The sequence below is a fragment of the Phyllobates terribilis genome, unplaced genomic scaffold, assembly GCF_046119375.1.
Source record: "Phyllobates terribilis strain yellow unplaced genomic scaffold, ASM4611937v1 Scaffold_8__6_contigs__length_399053987, whole genome shotgun sequence".
In the NCBI taxonomy this organism is placed as follows: Eukaryota; Metazoa; Chordata; class Amphibia; order Anura; family Dendrobatidae; genus Phyllobates; species Phyllobates terribilis.
The window spans coordinates 322,306,365-322,332,926 of record NW_027362768.1 but is presented as its reverse complement, the minus strand read 5'-3'; the positions used below and the strand labels follow the sequence as shown (position 1 = coordinate 322,332,926).

Genomic DNA, 26,562 nt, shown 5'->3' with positions numbered 1-26,562 from the left:
TTTTTTACCCCCCCCCCACATTTTGTAGATTGACCACAGTTTCTCAATGGAATTCTCAGGAGTTTCCTGGCCATGGACCCAAAATGTCAATGTTTTGTTCAACGGGCCACTTGGTTATCACTTTTGCCTTGTGACATGGTTGCCATCATGCTGGAAAAAGAATTGGTCAACACCACATTGCTCCCGGATTGTTGGGAAAAGTTGCTTATGACGGATGGTTAGATCCCATTCTTTATTCATGGCAGTATTCTTAGTTAAAATTGTGAGTAGTCCCTTCCATGGATGAGAAGCCCCCACACATGAGTGTTCTTAGAATCTTAGAGTTAGATGGCACCTCCAGGGTCATCTAGTCTAACCCCCTGCTCAATGCAAGATTTACTAAACCATCTCAGACAGATGTCGGTCCAGCCTCTGTTTGAAGACTTCCATTGAAGAAAAACTCACCGCCTCTCGTGGCCGCCTGTTCTGCTCTCTGATCACCCTCACTGTCAACTAATATCTAATCTGTATCTTCTCCCTTTCAGTTTCATTCCATTTCTTCTTGTATTTCCATGTGCAAATGAGAATAAGGATGATCCCTCTACACTGTGACATCCCTTCAGATATTTGTAGACAGCTATTAAGTCTCCTCTTAGTCTTCTTTTTTGCAAACTTCTTGGGATGCTTTACTGTTGGCGTGTGACAGGACTCACCTTGTCTTCTCCGGACAATCATTCTTCTAATGTCCCAAACAGTCTGAAGGGGGCTTCATCAGAGAAGATCACTTTACCTCCATCCTCTGCAGTCCAATCCTTCTACAAAGTTATTTTTTATTACTACTTTTTACAAAGGACGTTGCCCAAATTGCCAAATTTGATGGTAGTTTTCCAAATGAAACCCAGGACCACACAGGATTATATTCCTCTTTTCTGCTGAAGTATAGAAAACGATTATTTTTGTGCCAATGACAGGACTGTACCCACTTACTCCTCAGATGTTTACTGCACAGAACACGTTTTTACAGGACACGTCAATAAGTTTTATTGTCTTCAGGTCAAATGAGACACTGGCAAAATATTCCGAGAGCAGAAAAGTTGATGAAAGAAGAGGGAGAGGAGAAGGTGCAATTTATGTGGGAAAACCCTGATCAGATTTCCCTTGAGCGCAATTTACGTGTTACATAATTAGAGACCCCACCAGTTCGGCAGCGACCAGATGAACGCGGCTTTGAACTTCAAAAGTTTTTTTTTTTTTCTTTGAAAACTGAGGACTTGCCTGTCAGCTGGGCTATGTACCAGACATGTGGTGATGGCTGCAGCTGAAGTATGATTCATGCTGTTTTACTGATGGATTGAAGAAAAATTGTTAGTTATAATTGACAAATCAGACATTAGGGGGCGCTTCTGACAACATATGGCAGCATTTAAAGTTTTTTTTTAAATCTGCGTCTTATATTGTGGGATTGCTATATACGATGCTTAATTTTAAAACATTTCGGTTACGTAGATTGTCATGCTCTGTAAATTAACATTCAGTCCTTGTAAGTGGGCAGTTGCCTTCATCAGCATTCTGTCAGCACTATATGTGCTGGAATTGTCTTTTGATAAAATTTTCAAAGTGCAATATGGTCTGATCCAAGTATTATAATGGGTGAACAATGGTAGGGTGCTCACCTGATGGGGTTGTGTGTGACAAAACCACTAGTATTGCACAGTTGTCAGTTGCTGCATCATCCACAGGTGAATGTAAATTGTACCATAAAGCAAGGGGATGTGGCAGGGCCGGATCCAGGTTTTCGTGGAACCCGGGCGAAAGAGTCTCAGCGGGCCCACGATTCATGATGCACAGATATGGCGGAGCAATATAGGTATACAACACAGGGCCCAGCCTGGCCCCTCATCTGTCACATATGCAGACATGCATGCACACACACACAGTACGCAGACATGCACACACACACAGTATGCAGACATGCACACACAGTATGCTTACATGCACACACACAGTACGCAGACATGCACACGCACACAGTATGCAGACATGCACACACACACAGTACGCAGACATACATGCACACAGTATGCAGACATGCACGCACACACGGTACACAGACATGCACACCCACACATTACGCAGACATGCACACACACACAGTACGCAGACATTCACACACACACAGTATGCAGACATGCACACACACACAGTACGCAGACATACATGCACACAGTATGCAGACATGCACACACACAGTACGCAGACATGCACACACGCACATACACACAGTACGCAGACATGCACACACACACAGTATACAGACATGCACACAGTATGCAGACATGCATATACACACAGTACGCAGACATGCACACACATACAGTATGCAGACATGCACACACGCACATACACACAGTACGCAGACATGCACACACACACAGTATACAGACATGCACACAGTACGCAGACCTGCACGCACACACGGTACACAGACATGCACATACACACAGTACGCAGACATGAACATGCACACAGTATGCAGACATGCACACACACAATACGCACACACACACGCACACAGTATGCAGACATGCACGCACACACGGTACGCAGACATGCACACACACAATACGCAGACATGCACATGCACACAGTATGCAGACATGCACACACACACACAATACGCACACACACATGCACACAGTACGCAGACATGCACACACATGCAGGCATGCACACACATACACACATGCACATGGTACACAGATATGCACACTTACAATACGGAAAGGGAAAAGATAAAAAAACAGCTCACCTCCATGAACCAGCTGGGTGTCTCCGGGATCCGTGATCAGCGCTGCTTTAGCACTCAGTAGACTGGGAAGCGCACCCCTCCTTGGTGCCCCTGTGTTTCCCTTTTAGTATCGTTCTTCTACTAGCTGGAGTTACATTATCGCCATGTGGATATTTTTTTAAAAAATTCTAAATAAAAGACATTTATTTTTACTATTGGAGTCTGTGGAACTGGATCATCGTTTTTCCTATTACACTTACAATACGCAGACACGCACATACACAAACATATACACAGATCCCTACACATATAGGCATACATACATATTTGAACACAAATTCTAAAAAGAACATGTAAAACAGACATAAATATATATATACACAGTCATACACACTGACATATACAGACATTCACATCATACATACACACACATTAAAAATATTTTTAATATGGGGATTGGGGAAGCCGGCAACAAGCCTCGCTCACCTGCCACCGGTCTGTGTCCCATCCAGCTCCTCAGGCATGTGGCAGTGCAAGGCCGCTGGTGTGTTTGATGGCCGTCACTTTCACATATATGGCCCTGGACCATCAGGGGGGCCCACTCGCCGTCGGGGCCCCCCTGATGGTTGCCAGAGGTCCTGTACAAATGCTGGGGATGCAGCCCGGGTCCCGACGGCGAGTGGGCCCCCCTGATGGTCCAGGGCCCCGGCATTTGCTTGGGTGCGCCAGGTGCTGACGTTGACCATGGGATGTGGACTTCAAATGCGCCTCTGATTCCAAAAAGGATCCGAAGACAGGATAAGACGAATAGTGGCTTATTGTCAAAGTGAAGAATGACTCCTTCCTCAGGACACTTCACATGGGGTTGTCCTGAGGAAGGAGTCATTTTTGACTTTGAAACGCGTTGACAATAAACGACTATTCATCTTATCATGTCTTGGGATCCTTTTTGGAATCAGCAGCGCATTTGAAGCCCACATCCCCTGGCTTTATGAAATTGTCTTTCGGTCACTTTCCAACGTGCGGTGCACATGTCATTGTCTAATGGTTTGCCTGCCTTGAACCAAAAGCCGTCTCTATGTTATGCCTCTATACTGTTTGAGAGACAGGAAAGCAGGGACAGGATCATTACTAGAAGAGCCAGCGCCCAGAGCAAACTTTTGAATAAGAGGAGCCAGCTTGATGATCTTCTACTAGACTCACCATTTGGTGAGGCCTGGGACTCTTTCTACCATTCAGCAGGCATTGGTTTTTCTTGCTTGGATGGCCTCCTGGGTTCCCTGCAGTCAGCATCTCACCATCCCCATGGTGCTCTGCTGCTCCGATCTTCAGCTGATTCAGTTTCCATTGTTCCATCCCTGGATGAAGAGACAAATACTGAACCCCATTTTTTGTTCTGTCTTGGTGTCTCTGCTGCTGGATATGGATGATGGGCAGAGGGTGGCTCAGTGGTTAGCACTGCAGCTTTGCCATGCTGGGGGCCTGGGTTCAAATCCCACCAAGGACAACATCTGCAAAGAGTTTGTATGTTCTCCCCGTATTTGCATGGGTTTCCTCTGGGTTTCCTCCCACACTCCAAAGAGATATTGATAGGGAATCTAGATTGTGAGCCCCAATGGGGACAGTGCCCATAATGTCTGTAAAGCCCTGTGGAATTAATGGTGCTATATAAATGAGTAAAATAAAAATAATAATAATGACACTTTACAACAGGCAGTAGACTGCAGGTTAGACAGAAGTAGACATCTTTAGATGAGCATTTTTTAATGCGGACCGGGTGACCATGTAAAAAAAAATCACAGCATTTTTTCCATTTTTCGGGTGAGACTCACGCATTCAAGTCTATGAGTGCACAAAAGGAAAACGGATCCGTATGGCAGGGGTGGACATACCATTGGTGCAACAGGGGCCCAAGAGGAAAGAAGGCCACATCCATCTCCAAAGCAGGTGGAAATGTGCATTATGAGGAGCTTTGGGACTGCAAAGGACCCATATATTGTTCTTGCACAGGGACCCTTTTCTGTCTGTGTCCGCCAGGGCCATATTGCATCTGTTTTTTTACAGATAAATTGCAGTTATTAACAGGAATCTACATCTGGTCTTATACATTTCCTTAAAATGTTGATGTATAAAAACAGACATACAGTATGTAAAAAGTAGAAAAACAGATGAAAAAATGGATGAGAATCAGACGATTTTCTGAACCTGGCATTATGCTGATTTTTTTCTATTATTTCTTTTATGGAAAACCGTATTGTTTCAATAAAATAGTATGTTGTTTTTTTTTCACTTTTTTATGCTGTTTTTATCAATGAGAAAATGCAGCAAAGTCACTACAAAACAGCCCAGCTTTATGAATGCCCATAGATAGATCCGTGCCGTGTGGTCACAGATGGCAGGAGGTCTTCAAGTGTCATCCTCCTTTATTTTTGTCCAGCTGAAAACCACATAAACTGGTTTTTACAAGTTCGGTCTTATTTTTTTGAGCCTCAGAAACTTTAATGAATATGAAATAAAAGAATAAACACCCAGACGGCAGGATATAGTCCAAGATATAAACATCTGGATTCGGTCAGTGACTATCCAGGTGGTCTCATTAATCTCAGCGCTGACTGCCTGATCTGATGGAGGCTCATTCTCTGGAAAGTGGCTTAGTCCACCGCAGCGTGTTACTGACATCATATTCTCACTCACCGAGAGCTGGATTCTTCTCTATGTCACTGACCAGGGTCAGGCGGCATCAATCACTTCAGCAGCTTCCTTACCTATGTAGCCGTGATGATGTTTTTATATTTTTTTCCAGCGGATTGAGAACCAGGACCTGGAGATCCTTCCATATCCCCTTGATATGGAAACCCCAAAAGTTTCAGTCTCAGCAAGTTTAGAAAGTTTATTTAGAAGTGAGGATAAACTCTCCGTGGCCATGTACTTTTATTCTTTCTTTCATTACTCTTTTTTCAGCCTATGCACACAGTGAGTTTTTTGAGGATATTTTTGGGAGTGGATTCATTCCAAAAAAAAATGCTACAAAAGTCGGCTAAAAAAAATGTGAAAAACTCTTCCCATTCACTTCAATGTTAATCCTCTCATTTTTATTTTTTCTAAGGAAAGCGCATATCATTTTTTTCAAGTTGATACACTCGAAATTAGGCACTGATAAATCAAAAGGCTGCAGAAAAATCTTTTGGAAAAAAAAGCTCCCCAAAAAAGGAGAGTTTCCTAAAGTGATTTCCTCTTGAAAACCTAGTCATTTTTTGTTCCCCTCAAAAAAAAAAATCCATCTGCACATTGCCTGAAAGGGTATGCCCATCTCCAAGATCCTATCCCAATATGTAGTAGGTGTAATAATAATACTATTAGCAAATACCCAATTAGAAATGCAGTATAGTTCTTCTGATTCGCTATGTTGCTTACCCCATGTGTAGGGCATTGCAGTAGCTTAGGTATCCTAGTTATGACTGCTAAAAGCTAACTGTCACTATATGAGTGTTCGTAACCATGGATACCTAAGCACCAGCAATGCCCTGCACATGGGTAAACAACATAGCGAATAAGAAGAACTATACTACATTTCTCCCATTTGCCTCCAAACTCCTTCAGCAACACGTTTACGCTGAACTTTCCTCCACTTCTCATGTAACTCTCTTTCGACAACCTACAATCCGGCTTCCGCCCCCATCATTGCACCGAAACTGCCCTTACCATAATCACCAATGACTTACTCACAGCCAAAGCTAACAGACAATTCTCTGTACTTCTTCTTGACCTGTCCTCTGCATTCGACACAGTTGACCACTGCCTCCTACTACAGATCCTCTCTTCCTTTGGTGTCAAAGATCTTGCCCTATCCTGGATCTCCTCATACCTTTCTAACCGCACATTTAGCGTCTCCCACTCCCATACTACCTCCTCACCCCGCCCCCTCTCTGTTGGAGTCCCTCAAGGCTCTGTCCTAGGACCTCTACTCTTCTCAATCTATACCCTTGGCCTGGGACAGCTCATAAAATCCCATGGCTTCCAGTACCATCTGTACGCTGATGACACCCAGATCTACCTTTCTGGCCCAGATGTCACCTCTCTGCTGTCCAGAATCCCAGGCATGTCTGGCAGCCATATCCTCCTTCTTCTCCTCCTGCTACCTCAAGCTCAATGTGGACAAAACTGAACTCATTATCTTTCCCCCATCTCGCATATCTTTCGCACATGATCTTCTATCACAATAAATGACATCACTCTTTCCGCTGCACCGACAGTCCGCTGCCTCGGAGTAACCCTTGACTCTGCCCTGTCCTTCAAACCCCACATCCAAGCTCTCGCCACCTCCTGTCGCCTCCAGCTCAAAAATATTTCCAGAAATCCGTCCTTTCCTCAACCCTAACTCTACTAAACTGATGTGCATGCCCTCATCATCTCCCGCCTCGACTACTGCAACACCCTCCTATGTGGCGTACCTGCTAACACTCTCGCACCCCTCCAGTCCATCCTCAACTCTGGCTGCACGACTGGTCCATCTCTCGCCTCTCTACTTCTCTGCTACCCCCTTTGCAAATCCCTTCACTGGCTCCCAATTGCCTAGGGTATCAAGTTCAAACTACTAACACTGACCTACAATGCCATCCATAACCTCTCTCCTCCATACATCTCTGAACTAATCTCCCGATATATTCCCTCACGTAACTCCCAAGACCTCCTTCTCTCCTCCACACTTATTCGTTCCTCACGCAATCGCCTCCAAGATTTCTCCCGAATATCCCCCGTCCTATGGAGTTCTGTGCCCCAACATGTCCGATTATCCACCACACCTGGATCCTTCAGACGGAACCTGAAAACCCATCTCTTCAAACAAGCTTACAGCCTGCAATGACCTTGCCTGCTGCCACCTCAACAACACCGGAGCTACTGCAGCCCCTCAACCTACTGTCTCCTCCCCATTCCTGTAGAATGTAAGCCCACAAGAGCAGGGTCCTCTTCCCTCTGTACCGTTCTATCATTGTTAGTTTGTTTACTGTAAGTGATATCTGTATTTGGTATGTAACCCCTTATGTACAGCGCCATGGAATCAATGGCGCTATATAAATTAATAATAATAATAATAATATAATAATAATTGGAGGTATTTGCTAATTTTATTATTATTACATCTACTACATATTAGGATAGGATCTTGGAGATGGGAATACCCCTTTAACTCTTTCTACTATAACTTCACTTCTAAATTAACTTTCGAAATTGCTTCTAAGCTTAAGACAGAGACTTTTGGGGTTTCCATATCACTAAAGATTATTGCTATTTTTGCTGCTTTTTTAAAAAAAAAAAAAAAAAAAAATTGTATATTATAATTTGAGCTTTTTTAATGTCTATTTTATATGTGACCTCCAGCATTTTTTTTACATTTTTTTTTAAGTATCTTATGCAAAAGAAAAAATGTAGACTAATAACATAAGATGAAAAAAAAATTTACTTAAAAAAAAAAAAGTCCTGCAAATTCTGAACCGGGCATCACCCTTGGTGTTTTCTTTAATGGCTGACTTAGGATAAAGGCTCCTGTGATGCTCTAAGTAACAGTAAATGAGCCTTGAGGTGTTGACAGGCGCTTGTTTATCTTCTTACATGAAGTGTCTTCTTCTCGTGGAGTCATTCGGCTTCGCAGTTAGTGCTGCCCCCCGGGTATTGGGTGTCAGTAAACCATCATTATCGGGGGGCTTCGTTGTCTGCACATGTTTACAAAACAAGAAGAAAATAAGACAAAAATATAAAGTGTCGCGTCTTAGGATTGTGATACCAAATTTGAGGCTGTGCTAGGTGAGAGAGTATTCGCTGGTAGGCACATACTAAAAGTACTTTTTTTTTCTCATTTCTCCCTTTGCAGAACAACATGGCAGCCGACAAATTCTTTCTCCTTGTTTTCTTCTTCTAAAGGCTGGAACTTTAAAGGGGTAAGACATTTTTTTTCCTTTTCTTTTATATGCATGAATTTAAAATTGAAATGGACCTGACGTATATGTTTTTGTAAACACTTAAATTCTCCCAACTTCTTTCATAACTATGCCTTGTGCCGTTCCTCTGTTATTCCTCCTGGAAACCAAGGGTTAACGTTTCTTCTTGTGAAGAATTGCATGTCAAGCCTGATATGCCAAGGTGAGGAGACTTTTAAGCCTTGCAGTGCTCCTCTGGAAAATATGCAAATTGTCTCTTCAGACAGGAAGAGGACTAGAACTCTAGTGCCACCTATTGGAAGTTGCAATCCTAAAAGTCAATATCGACCCTTTAACGAGCCTTGTCACATGACTTAGGATAAAAGCCAAACCAAAATCTCAATTTACAGACACTGTATTTCGGGGTACTGCCCCTCTCTCAGTGCAATACACTGACATGTGCACAGACCCTTAGATTTGAATGGGTCTACGTGTATCAGTGTCTCTGGTACGTGTGGAAATGGACACCACACGTACTCAAAACACGGATGTGTGAAAGACCACTTAGGCATTGGGGGTCCGTCTATCAATCAGCATGATGCTGACAGTCCCGTCCTGTCGACAGAGGAGAGAGGAAGAGAAACCACTGCTCTGTCGACGTGGAAGCTGCTGAATCGATGGCAGGAGCCGTCTGTGATCGTTCTCTGCCGGTGCAGATCGGTGCCAGGCACTATATATATATATATATATATATATATATACAGACCAAAAGTTTGGACACACCTTTTCATTTAAAGATTTTTCTGTATTTTCATGACTTTGAAAATTGTACATTCACACTGAAGGCATCAAAACTATGAATTAACACATGTAGAATTATATACGTAACAAAAAAGTGTGAAACAACAGAAAATATGTATTATATCCTAGGTTCTCCAAAGTAGCCGCCTTTTGCTTTGATGACTGCTTTGCACACTCTTGGCATTCTCTTGATGAGCTTCAAGAGGTAGTCACCGGAAATGGTTTTCACTTCACAGGTGTGCCCTGTCAGGTTTAATAAGTGGGATTTCTTGCCTTATAAATGGGGTTGGGAGCATCAGTTGTGTTGTGCAGAAGTCAGGTGGATACACAGCTGATAGTCCTACTGAATAGACGGTTAGAATTTCTATTATGGCAAGAAAAAAGCAGCTAAGTAAAGAAAAACGAGTGGCCATCATTACTTTAAGAAATGAAGGTCAGTCAGTTCGAAAAATATGGCAAACTTTGAATGTGTCCCCAAGTGCAGTTGCAAAAACCATCAAGCGCTACAAAGAAACTGGCTCACATGAGGACCGCCCCAGGAAAGGAAGACCAAGAGTTATCTCTGCTTCTGAGGATAAGTTTATCTGAGTCACCAGCTTTATAAATCGCAGGTTAACAGCAGTTCAGATTAGAGACAAGGTCAATGCCACACAGAGTTCTAGCAGCAGACACATCTCTTCAACAACTGTTAAGAGGAGACTTTCTGCAGCAGGCCTTCATGGTAAAATAGCTGCTACAAAACCACTGCTAAGGACAGGCAACAAGCAGAAGAGACTTGTTTGGGCTAAAGAACACAAGGAATGGACATTAGACCAGTGGAAATCTGTGCTTTGGTCTGATGAGTCCAAATTTGAGATCTTTGGTTCCAACCACCGTGTCTTTGTGCGACGTAGAAAAGGAGAACGGATGGACTCTACATGCCTGGTTCCCACCGTGAAGCATGGAGGAGGAGGTGTGATGGTGTGGGGGTGCTTTGCTGGTGACACTGTTGGGGATTTATTCAAAATTGAAGGCATACTGAACCAGCATGGCTACCACAGCATCTTGCAGCAGCATGCTATTCCATTCGGTTTGCGTTTAGTTGGACCATCATTTATTTTTCAACACGACAATGACCCCAAACACACCTCCAGGCTGTGTAAGGGCTATTTGACCAAGAGGGAGAGTGATTCGGTGCTACGCCAGATGACGTGGCCTCCACAGTCACCAGACCTGAACCCAATCGAGATGGATTGGGGTGAGCTGGACCGCAGAGTGAAGGCAAAAGGGCCAACAAGTGCTAAGCATCTCTGGGAACTCCTTCAAGATTGTTGGAAGACCATTTCCGGTGACTACCTCGTGATGCTCATCAAGAGAATGCCAAGAGTGTGCAAAGCAGTCATCAAAGCAAAAGGTGGCTACTTTGAAGAACCTAGAATATAAGACATATTTTCAGTTGTGTCACACTTTTTTGTTAAGTATATAATTCCACATGTGTTAATTCATAGTTTTGATGCCTTCAGTGTGAATGTACAATTTTCAAAGTCATGAAAACACAGAAAAATCTTTAAATGAGAAGGTGTGTCCAAACTTTTGGTCTGTACTGTATATATATATATATATATATATATATATATATATATATAATCTTTCAATTGACTTCAGACGTCAGTGTCCACTGCTAGGCAGTGCTAGTCTACCTTGTGCCCGGGTTGGAGAGTCTATGCCGCAAATTATTGATGAATGTGATAGACATGTGTCTGATAAATATGGAAATCATATTATTATTATAGCGCCATTTATTCCATGGCGCTTTACATGTGAGAAAGAGGTATACATAGCGAAAACAATTACAATAATCTTGAACAAAATGTGACGGTGACTAGTAAAGGAGGGGCGAGGACCCTGCCTGCGAGGGCTCACAATCTACAAGAGATGGGTGAGGATACAGTAGATGACGACAGAGCTTGTTGTGCAGCGGTGTGGTGGAGTGGTGGTTACTGCAGTCTGTAGGCTTGTCGGAAGAGGTGGGTCTTTAGGTTCCTTTTGAAGGTTTCCACGGTCGGCGCGAGTCTGATGTGTTGGGGTAGAGAGTTCCAGAGTAGGGGGGATGCACGGGAGAAGTCTTGTATGCGATTGTGGGAGGAGTAGATAAGAGGGGAGTAGAGGAGGAAATCTTGTGAGGATCGGAGGTTGCGTGCAGGTAAGTACCGGGAGATTAGATCACAGATTTATGGAGGAGACAGGTTGTGGATGGCTTTGTATGCCATGGTTAGGGTTTTGAACTGGAGTCTCTGGATAATGGGGAGCCAGTGAAGAGATTGACAGAGGGGGGAGGCTGGGGAATAGCGGGGGGACAGGTGGATTAGTTGGGCAGCGGAGTTTAGTATAGATTGGAGGTGTGCGAGAGTGTTGGAAGGGAATATGAGGTCTTTATTGCTTTAAGCAGATGACATCTCATTGTGGCATTTGCTCACCATACGGTCATATCGCTACCATAGTATTTTCAGGGGCTGCAGGGAAGTCAGACAGATGAAACCTGTCCGAGGATGAAACTACAGAAAGCCACATTATAATTTGCATCGTAACATAATCCAGTTGTAGCTGCAAAGTGGAAACACGCAAAACATAGCATGTAAAAGGTTTCTGCTTGTGCTCACTAAGCCTAATGTGCAACTCGATGCAAATGTAATAACATGGTATAATGGAGATACATTAGATGACGGCGCTGAACAGTCGCACTGCGATAAAAGTGAATGCGATCGATGCAGAAGCGCAGCATTCGTGTCACTTTACTTATTTTAATTGCTGCTCAACTTGAGAAAGGTCAGGTGAAAGGCGTATCAGATGTCTCAGGTTGGAGATCAAATGCACCGAGTAGCTGCTGAGCACACACTCTCCTTAAAGTTTCAAAGCTGCAGCTACTCAACTCCAATAGAAGTGAATGGGAGGTGCGAGCGTTCTGGCTGCATACTCTGCGCGCATCCTGCCACGGCTGGATTATTGGGGGTGCCGGGCGTCGGACCTTCACCAATCTGATATTGATGACATAGGCTAAGGGCTCGTGCACACAACTGTATTATCGGTCCGAGTGCGATCCGACCAATGTTATTCTATGGGGCAGTACACAAGTCAGATATTTTTTCAGACAGTCTGTCCAAGAAGGAAATCGCTGCATGCCCGAGTTTGATCCAATATTCTTATCGCACTCAGCCATGCAAGTTAATGAGTCCATACAAAAAAAATCGGACTGCACTTGGATGACATCTGAGTGCAGTCCGATTTTCACAGATGTTTTCCATCTTCTACCCATCCGAGAAAATTACATTACACTATGATTACACTCTGATGAAAGCGTCATTTGTATAATCAGCCCGATTCTCTCGGATGACAGAAAATACGGTGGTGTGACCCCAGCTAAAAGGTGGGCTTTCTTTTCATCGTCTCCTCATACGAGAAAATTGGATCACACTATGATCAAAGTCTGATCAGTATCATCTATCCGACTCTCTCGGATGAGAGAAAATACTGTCGTGCCACTCTAGCCTGTAAGTCTTCAATATCTAAGCCCTTTAAAATCCCTTTTTATTAAGAACGTGGGATCTAATTGTACCCCATACAATGGCTTTTATTAGGGCATCATAAGATTCATTTATTTTAATATGTGTTACTGAAAACAGTGGACAAGTGAGAATTTAGCCAAGAAGTTGGGTCACATCTTTAGTGATACATTTGTATCGTATAGATCTGGATTACAATATACAGCCCTCATACATATTGTATTAAAGAATAAATAAGGGTCTCCAAAAAGATGATGTAGGAAGAGAGAAGGATCGACATGGTGAATTACGTTGCCTCTTCCCTTTATATTCCCCAGTAGATAGTCATCACGTAACCGGTTAATCACCTTTCCCCATTTACCCTTTAACGACCTGTGACATATATATACTTCACAGGTTGGGAGTGGATGTAGGGAGCACTCTATAAATGGTGGGTGTCAGCTGTATTACACAGCCAGAACCTGCCTATTAGAGCAACGACAAGAGATAATTCTGATTGATGCTTTCAACCATTTAGTTGCCACTCTTAATCTCTGAAATGATTTCAAACGGTGTGCCCCCCCCCCCTATTGCAACAATTTTGGTGATCTACTATGCTTTCTCCCAAAAATACAATAAAAAGGATCATACTGTCATTTGTAACTATAGATCCCAAAAATAATGGTTGAATTGCAATTTTTTTCACCATTTCACCCCGCTTGGAATTTTATTTCCCATTTTTCTGTACATTGTATAGTAAAATGAATGACGTCATTCAAAAGTACAACTTGTCCTAGCTCTTATATGTCTATGTGAACAGAAAAATAAAAGTTGTGGCTCTTGGAGAAAAAAGGGGAGAAAAAGATGAAAGCGCAAAAATTAAAAATGGCTGTGACCTTAAAGAGATCACTAGGTCAAAAGTGGCCAGTTTTCACTCATATGTTATTCCCACTATTCCCCTGAGTATTTTTTTTTAATTTTGTCTTTAATCCACTGTACGGATCCAGAGACATAGATCTTTGTATTTAATTCCTCTCTGATTGACGCTCTGGAGCCATACGACAGATTTAAAGGGACCAGCGGTAATAAAATAACAGCAAAAATTGTTCACTTTTGACTTCTTTAAAGGGTTAAACATGTGTACTCATCCCAAAAAAAGACTCATTGTGGTGGGCGTATGTACCCTATAGGCAGCAGAGGCATTTTCCTTACAGTCCGCGAAAAACAGGACCCCGACCATGAGCAGTGTTAGCCTACCCAGCACCAATGGTTATGCTGCCCTTCTTGTTCCCTTCTTGTAAGAGCGTGATGATTAAAACATGGACCAGAGCAGAACATTTTTGTTATTGCTATGGACCTCCATATATAGATACTATTGAGTTCTTTGGGAAATTTCACTTTATATTAATATTAAAAAGGGATTTTCCAGTTTCATAAATCCCATCACCAGGCATAATAGTTAAAAAAAAGAAAACGGGAAAAAAAAAGTTTTCTTTATTCACCCTTCCCAGGTCCATCATTCAGTTTCCTCCACTGTTGTTTGTTATTGAAGTCACGTTGACAACACTGCAGCCTATCAATGAGCTAAGCGGCTCATGGCATCACCAGGACACCGGAAGTAGCCTCAAAGACTCCGCGCCGGACCTGGGGGCGGGTGTGTAAAGCACACTTTGTTTGTTTTGTTATACAAATTGCTGTTCGGAGGATATAGGGTTTTCCAAAACTTGAAAACCCCTTTATTTTTTTTCTATTAAAACTCGCCCTCAGTGTACTGCCTGCATCTAGACTTGGAAAATTTCCAAAAATACTCTCTGAATTGAATGTATTCTGTATGGCCAAATGTAGGTCAAAAAGGTTTTCACCAGTTACTTTGGGCAGTATCACGTGTTTCCCCCAACCCCTGCTCTATCGTATTTGTACGTGACCTTATAGGTCACCATTACAGACGCTGACAAATTCTTTCTTTACTTTTGTAATCACAAAAAAAAATCTTTTTTTTTAGCAATAATTTTTCTTTACAAAACCACAAACCCGCAATCTTGTGCTCTAAATGTTACATTTTTGTCTTCCTACATCACATCCAGAACGACTGCAACGTAACGTTGTATGAATCCGCTATAGGTCAACGAGACGGGGAGATGGAAGGACGCTCCGACGTCAGAACATTTATTTATACATGGCAGGGAATCGGATCGGCTTTGTTGTGGAGCAAATGACATTTATTGTCCAGCCTAAATGAACTAAGCTTGGGCGCAGCTGGCAGAAAATCACTCAGATTAAACATCTTTTATAGAATATCCGCCACGTCCTTGTAGGAAGAGGTTGTCATAGCAATTAATACATTCCGCCGAATTGACATTCGTATATTAAAAAGTTCAAAAACTCATCTGATTCCTATGACATTGCTTCCTTCATTTCATGAGATTTTCACGTAAGGACATTTCATTCGCAAAAGTTCAACATTTACTGCATCAAAATTCTGTTCATCTGGAAGTTATTACCCGAGGCTGAATCGCTACATGCACTATATGGCCAAAAGTACAGTTAGGTCCATATATATTTGGACAGAGTCAACTTTTTTCTAATTTTGGTTCTAGACATTACCACAATGAATTTTAAACAAAACAATTCCGATGCAGTTGAAGTTCAGTTTTCAGCTTTAATTTGAGGGTATCCACATTAAAATTGGATGAAGGGTTTAGGAGTTTCAGCTCCTTAACATGTGCCACCCTGTTTTTAAAGGGACCAAAAGTAATTGGCCAATTGACTCCAAGGCGATTTCATGGACGGGTGTGGGCAATCCCTTCGTTATGTCATTCTCAATTAAGCAGATAAAAGGCCTGGAGTTGATTTGAGGTGTGGTGCTTGAATTTGGAAGGTTTTGCTGTGAAGTAAACATGCGGTCAAAGGAGCTCTCCATGCAGGTGAAACAAGCCATCCTTAAGCTGCAAAAACAGAAAAAACCCATCCGAGAAATTGCTACAATATTAGGAGTGGAAAAATCTACAGTTTGGTACATCCTGAGAAAGAAAGCACTGGTGAACTCATCAATGCAAAAAGACCTGGGCGCCCACGGCAGACAACAGTGGTGGATGATCGCAGAATAATCTCCATGGTGAAGAGAAACCCCTTCACAACAGCCAACCAAGTGAACAACACTCTGCAGGAGGTAGGCGTATCAATATCCAAATCATCATCTGTAAAACACGGCGGAGGCAGTGTGATGGCTTGGGCATGTATGGCTGCCAGTGGCACTGGGTCACTAGTGTTTATTAATGATGTGACACAGGACAGAAGCAGACGAATGAATTCTGGTGTATTCAGAGCCATACTGTGTGCTCAGATCCAGCCAAATGCAGCCAAACTGGTCATCGTTTCATACTACAGATGGACAATGACCCAAAACATAAAGCCAAAGCAACCCAGGAGTTTATTAAAGCAAAGAAGTGGAATATTCTTGAATGGCCAAGTCAGTCACCTGATCTCAACTCAATTGAGCATGCATTTCACTTGTTAAAGACTAAACTTCAGACAGAAAGGTCCACAAACAAACAGCAACTGAAAACCACCGCAGTGAAGGCCTGGCAGAGCATCAAAAAGGAGGAAACACAGCGTCTGGTGATGTCCACGAGTTCAAGACTTCAGGCAATAATTGCCAACAAAGGGTTTTCAACAAAGTACTAGAAATGAACATTTTATTTACAATTATTTAATCTGTCCAATTACTTTTGGTCCCTTTAAAAGCAGGGTGGCACATGTTAAGGAGCTGAAACTCCTAAACCCTTCATCCAATTTTAATGTGGATACCCTCAAATGAAAGCTGAAAGTCTGAACTTCAACTGCATCTGAATTGTTTTGTTTAAAATTCATTGTGGTAATGTCTAGAACCAAAATTAGAAAAATGTTGTCTCTGTCCAAATATATATGGACCTAACTGTATATAGACACCTAATCATCACAGCTAAAGGGTTTGTACCAAGAAACAATAGAATAGCTGATTACCTGCTGATCGCTCAGATTCCAACCGCTGGGAAGTGTGATCCGTCAATGCGCAGAGCACGAATCCACTGCTCCAGAATCCAGTGGTGGCGGCTTTATGTAAGGAGATGGACATACTGCCCACATTCCCGCTTGAATACACAAGTTTTGTTTTCACATATAATGTGGATTGTGACATGTGTTGTTCATGACCGAGTTATGCTCTGCCCAGCAAGAGGTAGTTAGCAGAGAGAAACAGTGTTAATAGTTGGGGATAGCCCATAGTGGGAGGGGATAAGGTGAAGGGCCAGAAATTAGATAGGGCCCAGCGTGCAGTAAAAGCGCACCTATGGTCTGACTAGTGAGCAGAGCCGCATGACGTGGGTGTCCCTGGCGTGATCGGAGACCGAGGCTGTGGATAACGAGATCCTGAGTAAAGAGAGAGAAGGAAAGAGAGAAGTGACAGAAGGACAGAGTGATGCACTGGAGACGGGTCCTGGGACAGGACGCCTGGCAGTTTGGTCCTGAGTTTATAACTCAGAGAGATAATGGCCCAGGATGGCACAGAGAATGTGAGATGAAGACCGTGCCCCGGGCCGGTGTTCCAAGGTGTCAGCAATTAGAGAAGCTAAATACCAGCCATATTGGCAAACTGGTTCCCTTAAGAGGGAAGAGGATGCGAAACCGCGGGTTGAGAGTAGGACTCTCACTAACTGGGCTGTAGCACTGTGCTGGGTTGTGGTGAAGGCAGGTGAACTAGTGGAGACAGAAACCAAGCGAATTAAGAGAAAAGGACTGAGACTGTGTGTGAACATGCTCCGTATTGTGAAGGAAACGTTCATAAAGTTGTGTATCCGCTATCTTTAGTGCATAATCCCCACCAACTTATCGTTCAGCAAAAAGTTCATTTTGACTGGTTGTCTTCCCTTATAGAAGTCCTGGCCAACCAAAGTCACCAGCATCCTGCGGCCTGCAAGGGTGTAGCGCTCTTTCAGATGAAGTCCACACACCCAGCCAGGATCCCCATCTTCATGTAATGTGATGGGGCATAAGAGACGAGTACCTTGCCTACGGCTGCCGCCCCGCGCCACGTTAGATTTACACCACTCCATCCGACGCTCAGCATTGTGCTTGGTGATGTAAGGCTGCATGCCGCTGCTCGGTCATGAAGCTTCTGGCGGGGGCACAGTGTTTGTGCTGATGTTATATCAGAGGAGTTCTGGACTGTGCAGTTATGGAGTCAGCAGAACGTTGGTGACTTTTCTGCCCTCTGCGCCTCAGCACTCGGTGACCCTACTCTGTAACCTTACATGGTTTCCACTTTGTGGCGGAGTTCCTGCACTCCTTAAATACCTTCACTTTTCAGTAATACCGGGTAATGTTGGAATATTATGATGGCAAGAGATTTACAATATTGGTATCCGATTAGGGTGAGAACACATTAGCCCAAATTCATCAAGACTGTCATTTTTTTTTTTGCCTGTCTTGATGAGGGGTGTGATGGAGTCAGACACTCTTGGTTTATGAAGAAGGGTACCCTTCTTCATGAATCAGGAGAATCTGACGAGTGGCTTGTGCCTCATTGTGCCCCGCCAGAAATCTTACTCCAGTCCCCGACTGGAGTAAGATTTTTGGCATAAAGAACCCTACAGCTCATCATGAATTAGAGGAGCACTCCAGCTGCGCCCCCATCGTGCTCCAGCTCCACTGAGCTCTGCCCATATTGGAGTAGCTGGGAGAAACTGGCATGAAAACAACAAAAGTCACAACGTTTTTGGACAACTTTCCGACATTGCAAGGCAATTTATGCCAGAATTCTGGTGAAATTGCTTTGGTGAATCAGAGCCATAAAATAAAGTCCTTTGGCCATTGGCAAAGTCTCAGTCACCCGGTCAGCTGCACCGCTTGGTCTCACCACACTCAAACGCAATGATATCTTTAGAATAATCCTTTCTTTTACAAATATATATAGACAGTGACCTTATTCTTTTGCCCACCCTACAATGCTATCCCAGGAGGCTTCCCCGTACAGGAAGAGTCATGACTTCTTCGGCTCTAAACAATCATCTTTCCTCCAGATTGGTGCTGCGGCCTCTGTCACAGCCCATGATTTACTATGGCTGAGCTTCCGATCTTGTATTCTTTTACTTTTTTTCTTCTCCTTTATCGATTCAATGTCTATTTTAGACCAGTTATTTAACTGGGGTATATATCCTGTCAGCTGGGAGGAAACTGAACGCATTTTATCTTCTTTCCCACCTTAAGGCTGCAGTGTCAGTGATGTGATGGTAGAGACCTAGAAATGTAACAAGGACCAGTGGAATACACTATATATTAATATTGGGGGATCATATAAATATCTTAAGTATATGGAGCAGCAATCTTTTAATAATATCTGCCAAAAGGATCTGGTATATTGATATCCGAAATCTCCAACAGCAAACATCATGACTTTCCATTAACTATGGGCACCAGGTCGTTCAGTGGTTAGCACTGTTTCTTTGCAGCGCGGGAGTCCTGCGTTCAAATCCTACCAAGATCAACAACTTCAAGGAGTTTGTATGTTCTCCCCAAGTTTGCGTGGGTTTCCTCCGGGTTCTCTCTTTTCCTCCCACACTCTAAAGTCTTAATTATAGGGAAGTTAGCTTATGAGCCCCAATGGGGACAGTGATGACTATCATTTCTGTAAAGCGCTGTACAAAATAAATGGGCATATGTAAGCGAGTAAAAAAGTAAAAATAAAATGTATACGGCCCACCCCAAATAATTTCCCGGTTATGACCTATCCTTTATAATTCAGATCCTATTCACCTGAATGGGGCTCAGATGCAGCTGCTTGCAGTTTTGATGACTGGTGCTGGACACGGGGGACCCTAGGGTTCAATATTTTAGTCCAGGTAAACTTTTTTTGTGACTTCTCTAATTTTACCCCAACATTCAATGTGATTCAATGCATAATGAAGAGTTCTGTAACTTTCTAATAAACTTTATGTTTTAATTCCTTTTCCATTTCCATCATCTCTGTTTGCCGCCAGTGGGTGAAAACTTTCTGGTTTACATTTAGAAGTTAAAAAGGCGTCTACTAATTTTTTAACACAGTAAAGCATTTCTTGTGTCCGGTCACCATCAGTGTTGTATTTAAAGGGGGCAGACTGACTGCTCATTTCAGTTGCTAAATCAGACCATGCTTAGCTATTGAAATGAGCCAATTAGCCAGCCCCCTTTTCACATGGTTCTGATTCCCTAATACAGGGGTGAGGAACGTTTTCACTTCCAAAGACTATTTGTATATTTATACCATCATCAAAAGTATCAACTTGAAGATTACCCTGCTATATTTGGTCAAACAATGAATTAACGCACCCTAGTATGATGGCTGAAACTGCTTCTCTTTTGTGCAGCTCTGATGTTAGGTGGTATTGATGATTTTCCAGGTTTGAGTCAGTCTTAATCGCAGTCAACTCTTTGCGGGGGAAATTCATCACTGCTCATGTAACGTTCATAGAACTCAAGTAGTGGGAGACCAGCTGTGTATATCACATAGGAGACACTAGGGCTGCTATATACATCACATAGGAGACTCTGGGACTGCTGTATACCTCACGTAGGAGACACTGGGGTTACTATATACATCTCATAGGAGACACTGGGGCTGCTGTATACATCACATAGGAGACACTGGGACTGACTGCTGTGTATACATCACATAGCCAACAATGGAGCTGCTGTACATATAACAAAGAAGACACTGGGGCTGCCAGGTCCTGGGTTTCTGCTGACGTACCAGTAAGCTGCTCTGCAGGCAGGAGGGATCTCTTACCAGCGGCCGGCAACAAGGGGCCGACAGCCAAAGCACTACAGTTCCTAGGAATCTGCCTGGGTATGGTAGAAAATTATATTACTGATGATAAAGAGCCCGCAGGCCAGAGTTTCCCCTTTCCTCCTCTAATATGATTAGTTGGTGATAGATTGTTTTTTCTCCTTTTTTTTCTGGCTTTGTGGACCCTCATGAACCTTTAAATGAAAAGACCCCATTGTTATTTATTCTAGCTCTTTATTCATTTACCTAATTCCCTTAAAGCACATTTGTCAAACTCAGGTCCACGGGCAAAATCTGGCCTGCAGGGTGGGTTTTATTGACTCACGACAGCGGGCGGATACCCCGGGTCTGTTTGGCCGCTGACGCCGTACGGGTCACCCGCCTGGCATCACACTTTGAACTATATCAGCATCCTAGATTCTGATGCAGTTGAAAGCAATGATAGAGGAGGGGGTGTTAGCTGACGCTCCCTCTCCCATCATTTCCCCTATGCGTCTGACATCTCAGCGAAGCGGGCGCGATGACGTCATTACAATGCGCCCGCTGTACCGAGATGTGCATAGGATCTAAAGACACAATGAAGAGACCGGAGCAGCGGGAAAATGGGCAGAGGTGAGTACTTTTTTTTTTATTGTGGGGCCTATTATACTTTATGGAGCGCAATGTAATGCCCATTATTGTTAGGAATTGTGGTTCTGTGCTCCCACCTGTGAATGGATCAAGTTCGGTACTATGCTACTCCGGTCGCAGGAGCCGCTGTATTCCCCGGTTGCCACACAACGCAGGACGCTGCTGTATCTGGCACTAGGAAATGATTTGATTGTGTCCATTCTGCTGTGCAAGCTAGCAGGGAATGGTTGCCTGGGGATGATTGGGAGGTATTGAACACCTGATCATTAGGCGGGCTATTTAATCCTGATACTTGCTCAGTTCTTTGCTGTTTATTGCAGTTCCTATGTGCTTGGTGGTGAGTGGTGCTAACATTCGTGTTGCTATCTTTTTAGGGGTTTTCTCATTTTCTCTTCTGGTTACACTTCCTGGGTTTCTTGCAGAGGTACTCTACTGGTTCTTGACTAGGCATCAGCCGCGTCACCAGACGCCAGCTGTCCGGCGACAGTGGGCATGGGAAGGCCTCTGCCAAAGTCCCCCTTCGATTTACTGGTAGCTGGGTGAAGAGTATTCCCGGCCTTCAAGGGCTCGTCCAGCTGGGCAGCTTGTGCCAAGTGCGTCTGTGGCTGCGGCTTTGCTTGTTTGGTGCCAGTCTTGCTGGGTCTTTCTGCGTAGCGCATAATAATTTTACTATATGAATAACTATGTGAAACCATTATACAGTAGGTAGCACTATGTGGCGCCAATATACTGTATGGAGGACTATGTGGGGCCATTATTCTGTATGGAGGACTATGTGGCGCCATTATACTGTATGGAGGACTATGTGGGCCCATTATACTGTATGGAGGACTATGTGGGGCCATTATTCTGTATGGAGGACTATGTGGGCCCATTATACTGGATGGAGAACTATGTGGGGCCCATTATACTGGATGGAGGACTATGTGGGTCCCATTATACTGTATGGAGGACTATGTGGCACCATTATACTGTATGGAGGACTATGTGGGGCCATTATACTGTATGGAGGACTATGTGGTACCATTATATTATATGGAGCATTATATGGGGCCCATTATACTGTGCAGAGAACTATATGGTGCCATTATACTCTATGGAATACTATGTGGGGCAATTATACTGTATGGAGGACTGTATGGAGGATTGTGTGAGACCATTATACTGTGGGCAGCACTATATGGGGCTATAATACTGTATGGAACACTATATGGGGCCTTTATTCTGTATGGATCACTATATAGGGCCATTATACTCATTATACTCTATATAGCACTATGTTGGGACACTATACTGTATAGAGCGCTATGTGGGGCCATTATACTGTAAAGAGCACTATGTGGAGCAGATTATACTGTATGAAGCACTATGTTGGGCCATTATGCTGTTCTTGACTAGGCATCAGCCGCGTCACCAGACGCAAGCTGTCCGGCGACAGTGGGCATGAGAAGGGCTCTGCCAAAGTCCCCCTTCAATTTACTGGTAGCTGGGTGAAGAGTATTCCCGGCCTTCAAGGGCTCGTCCAGCTGGGCAGCTTGTGCCAAGTGCGTCTGTGGCTGCGGCTTTGCTGGTTTTTGTGCCAGTCTTGCTGGGTCTTTCTGCGTAGCGCATAATAATTTTACTATATGAATAACTATGTGAAACCATTATACAGTAGGTAGCACTATGTGGCGCCAATATACTGTATGGAGGACTATGTGGGGGCATTATTCTGTATGGAGGACTATGTGGGGCCATTATTCTGTATGTAGGACTATGTGGCGCCATTATACTGTTTGGAGGACTATGTGGGCCCATTATACTGTATGGAGGACTATGTGGGGCCATTATTCTGTATGGAGGACTATGTGGGCCCATTATACTGGATGGAGAACTATGTGGGGCCCATTATACTGGATGGAGGACTATGTGGGGCCCATTATACTGTATGGAGGACTATGTGGGGCCCATTATACTGTATGGAGGACTATGTGGGGCCATTATACTGTATGGAGGACTATGTGGGCCCATTATACTGTATGGAGGACTATGTGGCACCATTATACTGTATGGAGGACTATGTGGGGCCATTATACTGTATGGAGGACTATGTGGTACCATTATATTATATGGAGCATTATATGGGGCCCATTATACTGTGCAGAGAACTGTATGGTGCCATTATACTCTATGGAATACTATGTGGGGCAATTATACTGTATGGAGGACTGTATGGAAGACTGTGTGAGACCATTATACTCATTATACTCTATATAGCACTATGTTGGGACACTATACTGTATAGAGCGCTATGTGGGGCCATTATATTTGAAAGAGCACTATGTGGAGCAGATTATACTGTATGAAGCACTATGTTGGGCCATTATGCTGTTCTTGACTAGGCATCAGCCGCGTGACCAGACGCCAGCTGTCCGGCGACAGTAGGCATGGGAAGGGCTCTGCCAAAGTCCCCCTTCGATTTACTGGTAGCTGGGTGAAGAGTATTCCCGGCCTTCAAGGACTCGTCCAGCTGGGCAGCTTGTGCCAAGTGCGTCTGTGGCTGCGGCTTTGCTGGTTTGGTGCCAATCTTGCTGGGTCTTTCTGCGTAGCGCATAATAATTTTGCTATATGAATAACTATACTGGATGGAGAACTATGTGGGGCCCATTATACTGTATGGAGGACTATGTGGGGCCCATTATACTGTATGGAGGACTATGTGGGGCCATTTTACTGTATGGAGGACTATGTGGTTCCATTATATTACATGGAGCATTATATGGGGCCCATTATACTGTGCAGAGAACTATATGGTGCCATTATACTCTATGGAATACTATGTGGGGCAATTATGCTGTATGGAGGACTGTATGGAGGACTGTGTGAGACCATTATACTGTGGGGAGCACTATATGGGGCTATAATACTGTATGGAACACTATATGGGGCCTTTATTCTGTATGGATCACTATATGGGGCCATTATACTCATTATACTCTATATAGCACTATGTGGGGCCACTATACTGTATAGAGCGCTATGTGGGGCCATTATACTGTAAAGAGCACTATGTGGAGTAGATTATACTGTATGAAGCACTATGTTGGGCCATTACACTGTATATAGCACTATGTGGAGCAGATTTTGCTGTATGGAGCACTATGTGGGGCTAGGGACAGGGAAAGAGCTCCTGGTCCCGGGATATCCGACAACAGGTAAAATTACAGTGACAGGTGATTTTCAGATGATAGCTTCCCGTTATGTGGTGCTCATTTGCAGTCTCCTGTATGACGGTTGTCCCAGCCAACCACAAGCAAAGAACCTTGCATCTGGAGGAGAATGACACAGTAATGGGGAGCCATATGGTTTGGTAGCATGGCACTGCATGGACTGCACATGTGAGACCCGAATTCGGCTATTGATCATTTCGTATGCAGGAGTGATGGTCTGTTTGGAGCGTGATTCGTGGTCGTCCAGGAATCAGGTGGAAGAATGTGAGTGTTTACAGCTCAAATGAGCGCATACGAGTATTTTAAAGACATAGGCGGCCCTCTCATATATTACCAGAGCACCTGCAGGATTTAGCCAGTGACTCATAGCTGGCAATGTATGAAAACACTGTATGTGAATCATATAGGGAGGATCGCTGCCAGGAATCAAGTAGAACGATGGTCTAGACAGTCCAATACGTTGACCTCCACCGACTCCAACATGCACACATGATTGTCAACTACAGTACATTATTACTTTATCAGTTGATCTGCAAAATCACTACAATAAATACTGTATGGGATTTGATTTTGCTTCAAAGTTGCATTTTTGTAATTGGAAGAATAAACAAAACAAAAAAAACTTTTGATGCCAAGGTCATGTGGGTGTTCTGCAGAGAAGGGTGGGTAAATCCTGTGGGCATTGGCCATTTTTGATTTGTTTGGACTCCTTCTTCATAAAATATTTTTTTTTTGCCTTGGTACACAGCACTTACAGTTCTTGGCTTTCGTCTGTACATCACACACCTGGTCTGGACCCGACACAAGCCAAGAACAGCAATGAAATTGTACGATAAAACCTGTCTTATTTGTAATATTTAAGATTTATTGTTTTTGGAGCAGCAGATAATCATGATTGTCTATAATGGTGGAAAAAAATAAAAACTGGCCTGAACGGGAATTAAACACATACTGCAAAGGTGTTATAAGAATGACGGCTTACAGAGAAAGTTCTGATCCGATAGAAAAAGACTGCATCAGTTATTTAAGAAAGATGGCGTATTTGGTGCAACTTAAAGTAGACCTCTTACCAGGTCAAAAATTGCCAAATTTCATCATTATTTTATTCCCGCCGTTTCCCTGAGTATACCATTTTTTGTCTTTTTTTAAATCCCCCATACTGTTCCAGAGAAATGGGCCTTTTTATTTAGTGCTAATTTCTATACTCTTTACAAGGAGGCGTGGCTTACATGCTCCTCTGGGGAGTGGCTCAAGTGTTCATCTGGGTCGTGGCTCAAATGGTCATCTGGATGTGGCTCACATGCTCCTCTGCGGCGTGTCTCAATTGTTCCTCTGGGGCATGGCTCATATGGTCCTATGGGGTGGCTCACATTCTTCTCTGAAGCGTGGCGCAAGTGTTCCTCTGGGGCTTGGCACAAGTGTTCCTCTGGGGCGTGACTCAAGTGTTCCTCTGGAGCATGGCTCAAATGTTTATATGGGGCGTGGCTCACATGCTCCTCTGGGACGTGGCTCAAATGTTCCTATGGGGCGTGGCTCACGTGTTCCTATGGGACGTGGCTCACGTGTTCCTCTGGGGCGTGGCTCACATGCTTCTCTGGGGCGTGGCTCAAATGTTCCTATGCGACGTGGCTCTCATGCTCCTCTGGGGCGTGGCTCAAATGTTCCTATGGGGCGTGGCTCACGTGTTCCTATAGGACGTGGCTCACGTGTTCCTATGGGGCATGGCTCACGTGTTCCTATGGGGCGTGGCTCACATGCTCCTCTGGGGCGCGGCTCAAATGTTCCTATGCGACGTGGCTCGCATGCTCCTCTGAGGCGTGGCTCACATGCTCCTCTGGAGCGTGGCTCACATGCTCTTCTGGGGCGAGGCTCACGTGCTCTGGGGCGAGGCTCGCATGCTCCTCTGGGGCGTGGCTCAAATGTT

The 26,562-nt window shown here is 43.8% G+C and overlaps 1 protein-coding gene across 1 annotated transcript in view; it reads left to right on the top strand.

The window, feature by feature from the left end:
• ARHGEF3 (Rho guanine nucleotide exchange factor 3) overlaps positions 1–26,562 on the top strand; it is a 362,873-nt gene that overhangs the window by 116,603 nt on the left and 219,708 nt on the right. Inside the window, exon 2 of the mRNA XM_073644608.1 lies at positions 8,637–8,703. Within this exon, the coding sequence (XP_073500709.1) occupies positions 8,637–8,703 (67 nt within the window). The remainder of the gene's footprint in view (positions 1–8,636; positions 8,704–26,562) is intronic.